Source organism: Rattus norvegicus, chromosome 19 (genome assembly GCF_021556685.1).
Source record: "Rattus norvegicus strain SHRSP/BbbUtx chromosome 19, alternate assembly SHRSP_T2T, whole genome shotgun sequence".
Taxonomy (NCBI): domain Eukaryota; kingdom Metazoa; phylum Chordata; class Mammalia; order Rodentia; family Muridae; genus Rattus; species Rattus norvegicus.
In genome coordinates, this window is record NC_141552.1 from 21,644,708 (window position 1) to 21,652,882 (window position 8,175).

Consider the following 8,175-nt stretch of genomic DNA (forward strand, 5'->3'; position numbering starts at 1 on the left):
CCAAGAACAGGGCAATGGCAAGAGACCTCATCGGGTTGCAGGAAGAAAGGAGATGTCCATATGTCACCAAGGATAATGCCAATGACAAGTACTAATTTGACATTTGCACTTGGTTCTTATCCCAAAGGTGCTTCCTACACAAGAGGTCACATGACCACAGAGTGTCATTTGTCAAAGAACCAAGAAATTGTTCAAAACTCTACATAGGATCCAATATATCACATGGATATGCAATAATGAGGTATGTTATTCATCTGTCACCATTTCTAGACTGCAGCTTCAAAAAGAGCAGCAAAATATGCTTGCACAATAATTCAGTTTCTGAAAAGTGGTTAACTTCCCAGAATACTTGTGCATAGGCAGAGCAATGAACAATTCCATTACATGAGGTGGTTGGCTGGTTGTGAGTGTAAATTAGAAAGGTGGTAAGAGAAGCAAAGATGTATCAAATTGGCAAATTTTATCAGATATTGTTAAGCTAACACAGCTGTTTGTCCATACCAGATGATGCTGGGTCTGGCCCTTGATGGTCTTTATCTTTCTTGTTGAACTCAACCAAATATTTCTGGTTCAGTGCACAATCAAGATGTACCTCCTTGCTCTCCTGCTTCAGTGGGACCAACTTCTTCCTACATGTGTTCTCCATCAGGAGCTGGCTGAGCAGGTTTCTGGAAATACAGTCTGCATAGTAAGATCATGCTGCTCCTTTCTCCCATTCCTACTACCAAGTCCCACTAACTCTACCAGGTCCCAGATACCCATGAAGACTTAATAAAATGCATCTTCATACATATAAGGCTGCTGCACACACCATAAAGCGTTAATTCGGGGAAGAATAAATTGTTTGCTTGGCCTGACACCAATTAGTGTCCACACCTCTGAGAAAGAACATGGATCTACAACAATCCATGAAAGCCCAATGCATGGGGCCAACATCAATTAGTAGTGGGCCAACACCCTCAAAAGAGGTCAGTAGAACCAAGAGAAGGTCATGCTAACCATGTGGTCCACCCACTCAGTTTTGTAAAACCTGGTGTGACACCAGAGGCCCAGGTCAGCCTAATAACCTTCTGTTGACTTCAATCAGTTCTGTTCTATCTAGAGCCTTCTGAAGATGCCTAGACAATCCTGGGATGAGGAACAGTCTTTTATGGAACTGAAAACTGAGTCCTAATGACCCTGGAACACTGATGTGTAAATAGCACAAGAGATAGAACCAGAGCTGAAGACCATCCAATCCAGAACAAAGAAAGTCAGAAATGGCCATTCCACAAGTGATAGCCTTTCTGACCAGGACTTACCTAGAGAAGGTAATCTCCTTCTTCAGCTTATGGTTGTTCTCATGGACCTCAGTGTTCTCCATCTCTAAGTTGTGCAGAATTGACATGACCACCTCCTCCATTCTCTCCAGGTCTTCATAATATGGATTTGGCCTGAAGTGTGGCCTGGACCCAAATGATAGAATACACTGAACATCGGCATTTAGGAATATATGAACTCAGGGTGGGTCCTACATTACCCCAGGCTGCTGCCTGGATCTTCCAGCACTCAGTCCCCTGCCTAGCAAGTACAGAGACTCACCAGAAACTCACTGCAATTACAATCTTGCAAAGCCACCAGCTGTCAAGGGCTTTGCAAATGCACACTGGGAACTCACTCTCCCTGACTTTATCCCTGAAATCTTCATTCAGACCACAAGTTCTGCTTTTAAATAAATGGAAGCAGATGAGTCCATTTTCAATCTCACTCCTCAGGAAGGGTCAGGTTCTGAATCTCCACTATATGGGAGGTGAGGTTTAGCACAGGGTGGTTAGGGAGTCACAGCTTTCTAGAACCAAAACCTTAATAGGATAAGATGAAGGTGACCTTGCAGACCCAGGAATGAAACAAGAGCATTTTGAGCGATTCATACCTGTTCTTCATGGATCTCTCTGTCAGAAACCTCAGGCGATCTCTCAGGTCATTTCTCTCCTCGGTAATGATCTGCAGCTCTTTAATCAGCCTCTCCTTTTCCTTCATGGCCTGATTCTTGCTTAGGTCAGTGCCAGGGGATGATGTTTCTCTCCCAGCGTCTGTAGGTAGAAGAACACAAGTGAACCTGCATGGGGAGAATGCATAGAGTGTTCATAGACCTCAGTGAGGCCTAAACAGGAGAACAAGTCAGGAACCCAGTGTCACTGCTAGGCGATTGGTCTATGCTTAAGAGACCTCCTCAGTGGATCTCAGTTCTCCCACTACTCTATAGAGACCAAGAGACGTAAGCAGCCAGGTGTTCCCTATGCCGGACATCACGTGCTTACATGTACCACGGAGATGGCTTCTCCAGGATTATTATCAGCTGAACAGGGTACAGCTTGGTTTCAGGACCCTCACCCCTGTGGCTTCAGAACTCAGATGAAAAATTCACCATCCACAAAACTTGAGTGATTGGAGACACTCAGATGTCCTACCCTGATACTCTAAGCCAACAACTTTGGATTTAAAACACATTTCCAGGGAGGATATGTTCAACAGACTTATCAGTGTCCCTATGTGAAATACCAAATGCCCCAGAAGTGCGAATAGGTTACAGGCTGAATCTTGGTCTACACGTTCCAAACAGTTTTGGTATTGTAGAAAAATTTTTGTAACATACAACCTCTAATATATAAAGCAAACAATGACCCTGCCAGTTAGAAGAAATCAGAGAAGGTCTAAGAACATAAGGTTATTGCCTGGAGCACAATCTCTCCCTGTTACTACTGTCAGATACACACTGTATTTAAAGAAGCAATGATAGTGAAATACATTGCTGCCCTGTTTAAACTCAGAAAAGGTGGACCCTCCATGACTACTGATGGTGATATTATATCAATGTAACAGAACAAATGAACTGAAAAGTAAAGACCAGAAGTTCACAGTATAATAGCATTGGCCTTACCATATCCTCCCAGTGGGGATGGGGAAACTAAAGTTCTGAAATCCTTGACTTTAAGGAATTGTGATATTCCTGGAAATTCAATTCCTTTTCAGATGCTCCAGTTGCTGTGGCCCATTGCTAGAAAGGTCAGCTTAAGCCTGAGTCACCCTGGCAGGAAGCTCAAAATACACTGCCCAGAACTTACTCCACATTCCCCAGAAGTGCTGTCTTTGTCCATCATTACTTTGAGACGAAAGGCCAGACTCCTTCACTCTAGTCTCTCCACAATCGACGTTCCCCCTCCCAAAACGCTTGCGAAGACGGGAAAACATGTCTTAGCTTGTAACCGCCAGACTCAGACTGAGAGAAACTAGGGCACTGGTTGTCACTGATGTCTGGTGACATCACAGAGGATGCCAGAACTCTCTAGGAGACAATAGAATGTCCAAGAAGGGACAGCTGATGTCATGGGGAGCAGACTTTGCCTCCCTGCTAATAATCTCCCTGTACTGAGCATAAGCAGAGGTGCCCTTTCCAGGAGACTTTCCTGGGGCAGAGCCACTGAGCATCTCCTGCTTCCAAAGCCAAATTTTCCTCAAGGCTTGATTATAAAAACCTTAGTAATTCTTATGCATCTAAATGAATGTTTCCTTCCATATCTTGCCCCAAAATGTCTCATCCTAACTCAAATTGTCCTCATTCACCAATGTTAGCCATTAAAACTTCCTGAGATTTCACACCAGCTTGAATATGCAGTCAAAAGTTCTCCTGTCTCATTCTGTACAGGTGCTTTATATCACATCAAGAAATAGTCTGCATGGTAGGTTACAACATGGGTGTGTGTTAGGGGAACACTCATGAAGTCATGTGCTTAGCAATCGACAATTGCCAGAAAATTCCTTAGTTGAAAGAGTTGAAGTCTTTAAGGTGCTAGGAAAAGTGTGGAGACCAGTTGGCAGAGGAAAATGCAATATTAGAGCCACCAGTGAAGGGAACCTCAGGCTGCTTGTGGGGTTCTGCTCTCTGCACCAATGTTGCTAAAGGAGCACTGCTCACAGGCCTGAGTAAGATGTACCATGAGCTTTTATCAGAAAAATAAAATACACAAGAGATATAGAGGGTGCACAGAAACGTTTAAAATGAGGCTATAAACATCATTAAGTGGATAGAGCAAGGTCCCTGCACCTGTACACTGGGAAATGGCCACCCCAGCAAACACAAAAGTAGTAACACATTTATCATAGTAAAACACATTTATCATAGTAAAAAATGAATACTTTATAGAATGCACCCACTAACACTGATTGATCACATCCGAGTTCAAATTTTGGGGGCAAATTCATGGCCTTAACTATCTTTGTCTCAACTTATATAGCAAAAAATAAGAAAGAACGAGAAAAGAAAAAGTCAAAACTAAAAGCTCAAGATTCTCATATGAGGACTGCAGGAAGTGTTATATGGGAGTGACCCTTAATGTGATGGGCCCTATATACAGCTTTTTGCAATATTGGAATTTTAACAAACCTCATCCAGAACGTACGCAAGAGGCAAAGATGTGATCACCATATCCTTACTCTGTATCAGGTTATTTTTCTGCATCCTTGATTGTCAGGCATATAACAGCAACAATCTGAAATAGCTGGTAGACATGGAAAAACATGGCTAAAACTATAGTTGTGGGTTACACACCTCAACTGTGAAAGGCTAATGCTGTCTGCACAGTCCTTCGAGGCCACTCTTATAAGCCTATTCATTGCAAAGTGAAAGGAGGTTTATCAAGGCTCAAAGTGATCCTGGCCAGCCAGGTAGAGGGCAACATGTGATACTTGAGACCCTGTTTTAAACCAGCACAGAAATCCACACTTCATTCAAAGCATCATCTACGAATTCTCGATTATTTACTATGCTCTCCCTACCAGTCGTTCTGTTTGGAATGGTAGAAAACAACTGGAACTGATCTTTCTATTTTAAGGACCTTGATCTCTCTTTTTTTAGGTCCACATTAAGAGTGCATACAAATGGACATCACCATCTGAACATCTTAGTATTATCTACTCTGTATATGTAGCATAATACTGTGCCTATGAAAATCTTAAGCTTCCTTGAGTGTAGTTGCCCCATCAAGAAGTGTGAAGTTCTGAGTTCAAACCCCAGTGATGCTTTAAAGGTACTAGAAGAAAGCCATCAGAGATACTCCACTTCTTTGTCCTTAGATTAAATCAAGTTGACACAATGTGAACCTGGTGGGCTATTTAACCAGCATCTTTCTCCCAACCCCACTTCCACGAGTTCAGTCCATGGCAGAATTCTTCCCCCACCATCCTAGATATTTCTTTGTATATTTCTACAAGAGCCAGGTTTCTTTTTTTTAATAGAATTAGTTGTAGTCAATCAACTGCTGCCCTTTGTGAGAAATGATTAGTATCTATTGCAACTTACCACACTGTATTTGTGTATACAAGTACATTATTGGAAATCCAGCATTACTGAGGGATTGGAAACCAGTGCTGTGGCCTTGCCTTTCTGTGCCTCTTCCTGGCTCACAGGCAGCAGGGGGCAGACCTTGAGTTCCTCTTCAGGGACAGAGTGATGTTGAATGGGCACTGAGCAAGCAGAGAAACACAGCTGAGGCAGCTCCTTTCAGTTATCAAACACATCATCTCCTTCCCATCTTAAGGGCTACTGCTGAGGTCTTGCCCCCATACCTACCTTAATAGCAGCGAATTTGTTACACAGCAGCCAGCTCTTTCCTATTGTTCTGTAATATGCCTCCACATCATGGATGCCAAGAAAAACACTAACAAAGAACAAAAAACTCTGACGTTGAACTGTGTGGTGCTGGTCACATACCCTGTTATGTTCTGTATGTTATGAGGTTTGTTAATCTTAACAAGTTCCCCAAGTGTATTCTTCACATAGGATCCAATAGATTCAAGGAAAATAGGAACAATTATGTGTAAAATGGCCTGAGTCAGGGCCATAGACCGAAGCATTTCCAGCACTTGTGCATGAGCCCATGTGGATCTTGCAATGAGCAGGGCCTAGCAATGTCCAGTACACAGTTGTGAGCTGTTGCTCTGGTTGAACTGTATTGGTGTGTGCATTAATAAACTACACCTATTTAAATGAATTCAGTGTCCTGTGGTTTGAATCCAGACCCCTTTGCACCAGGTCTTCCCTTCTGCAGCACTTGGGAAAAAGGCTAAGTTTAGGAAAGGTGACGTCTTGTCATAAGTTATGTGACAAGAGGGATGGTGAATGATCCCTTGAGATAAGAATCAAGGTTTCCTCTGTGGTATTTAGGTCTATACTGGCCCTGTGCAACAGCTTCAACAACCCATTTCTGATTTTCCTTGGGATTCCCGTGATGATGCACTCAGACATGATTGGAAACAACCAAAACGGTGGTCAGACTTGATTTATAAAATGTAGGTAACATTGCAAACTTATGTTGTAGGATATTTGATCATATTGTCATCCCCAATATTGTGTTATTTACTTAGAAAAATACCTTCTGGCTGTGTAGTTCAGCACTAGCACCAATATTTAACCCTAGAGCTATTTTTGTTTGTTTCTTTGTTTGTTTTTTGTTTTTGTTTTTGGATGAACAAGTACTTTCCTATTTTGTGGCCCAGCCCTATCTCTTACTTCTTTGCACAGTCATAGAGAGCCCTCAAATATATACTCAACAAAGCCAGGGGAGTGTATAAAAGGGCCTAAGGCAATACCACATAATGACATTGAAAGTGGGCTCTCTTCTTGATCCACGCCTCCAGCTCTCCTGACATCTACATGAATTATAACTCCTAATGCAGTGTAAATGATGTCTGCGCTATTGCTGAAGGAATCATGAGAATAACAACTCTAAACATCCCACCATGGATAGAATTTGTGGAAAGAGGCAACTGGCAGCCAATGTGAGAGGGCTCTACAGTTAAAGGGACTTGCTGTCAAGTCTGATGAGCTTGACTCAATCCCCAGGACCCACGTGGTAAAAAGGAGAGAACCAAGGGCCAAGCTGTCCTCTGGCTTCCACTCATGTGCTTACATGTATGTGAGTATATATGTATATGTCTGTATGTACGTGTGGTTATGAATGTGTGTATGCATGTATGTGTATACGTATATATGTATATGTATATGTGTGTATATGTCTGTCTATATGTGTGTATAGGTGTATTTGTATGTGTGTATATGTATTGTATGTGTGTGTATGTGTGTATGTATATGTGTATGTGTGTATGCATGAATGTGTGTATGTGTGTGTATGTGTGTGTGTGCATGTGTGTATGCATGTAGGTGTGTATATATGTGTGTGTGAGCATGAATGTGTATAGTCATGTATATGCATGTGTTTTCATGTACGTGTATTCGTGTATATGTACGAATGTATGTGTGTATATGTATGTATGGACACACAAACACACACAATGTTAAAACATAAAAAGCTCCTTGGAGTATTCACCGTGCCTGGATAAGTGGTGACCATGTGGGGGAAACACATGTCCATGTAAGCACACCTGTTCACATGTGCTGAGCAATGCCCAGCCTGGTCTTGAGCTCACTACCTGCCCAACGATGAGTTTCTGCCCACCTGGTCTTCTCAGAGCCAGGCGACGATTGTTCCTGCCATTCCAGTTCTGTTCCCGTTTCTCATGCCACAAACCTTCTAGCTTGAATCTCACCTACTGACGCAGGAACCTAACAGCCTCCAACCCAGTGAAGTAAGTCAACTTCTTCCTAACATCCTCAGGCTTGGTGTCCCCATGAGTCACAGGGAGGAAGGATGGCATGCACCAAGGAGAAGGGCCATGGGCAAGGAAGACAGGAAACATAAGTCAGTCATCACTGACACCAGCAAAGTGTGTGCTTCAGAGCTGGCTCTGCTCATTCTTGTCCCAGTGGCAGGACTTAAGAGTGGTGCATACCTGTCACCTAGCACTCAGAGACGTCTGAGGCATGAGAACCAGGAGTTCATGGCCATCTTAACTAACGGTGAGATCAGAGACAGCCTGGGCTGCATGAGACTCAGTCTCAAAGCAGGCAAGGAGGAACTTGCTATATTTGAGCAAGGAAGCTGGAATCCTCCTGGGTTCTAAACATTCACTGCAATACAGAAAGATGCTAGGGCTATTGTGGCAGAAAGTAGGAGACAGAGAAGCCAGGTTAACCCTCCCTAATCTTCTCATGCTGTGTGAGCTATCAGTAGATGGTGCCCTATACACTGTGTACAGGATGGTCTATCAGACGGTTCAGAAAGCCATGGAGGACTCCAG

General features: G+C 43.0%; 1 protein-coding gene across 3 annotated transcripts in view; it reads right to left on the reverse strand.

The window, feature by feature from the left end:
• Positions 1-8,175, reverse strand: part of LOC147999092 (uncharacterized) — a 127,081-nt gene that overhangs the window by 49,093 nt on the left and 69,813 nt on the right. Inside the window, exons 3-7 of one of the 3 annotated variants that reach the window (XM_087596090.1) lie at positions 5,609-5,696; positions 5,339-5,502; positions 1,913-2,072; positions 1,302-1,445; positions 502-668 (exon numbers count right to left, since the gene is read on the reverse strand). In XM_087596090.1, coding sequence (XP_087452216.1) covers positions 502-668; positions 1,302-1,445; positions 1,913-2,072; positions 5,339-5,366 — 499 coding nt within the window. In that variant the 5' untranslated portion in view covers positions 5,367-5,502; positions 5,609-5,696. Of the gene's footprint in view, positions 1-501; positions 669-1,301; positions 1,446-1,912; positions 2,073-3,104; positions 3,257-5,338; positions 5,503-5,608; positions 5,697-8,175 lie in introns of those variants that run through there. The other 2 variants (XM_087596091.1, XM_087596089.1) reach the window with 2 other exon arrangements.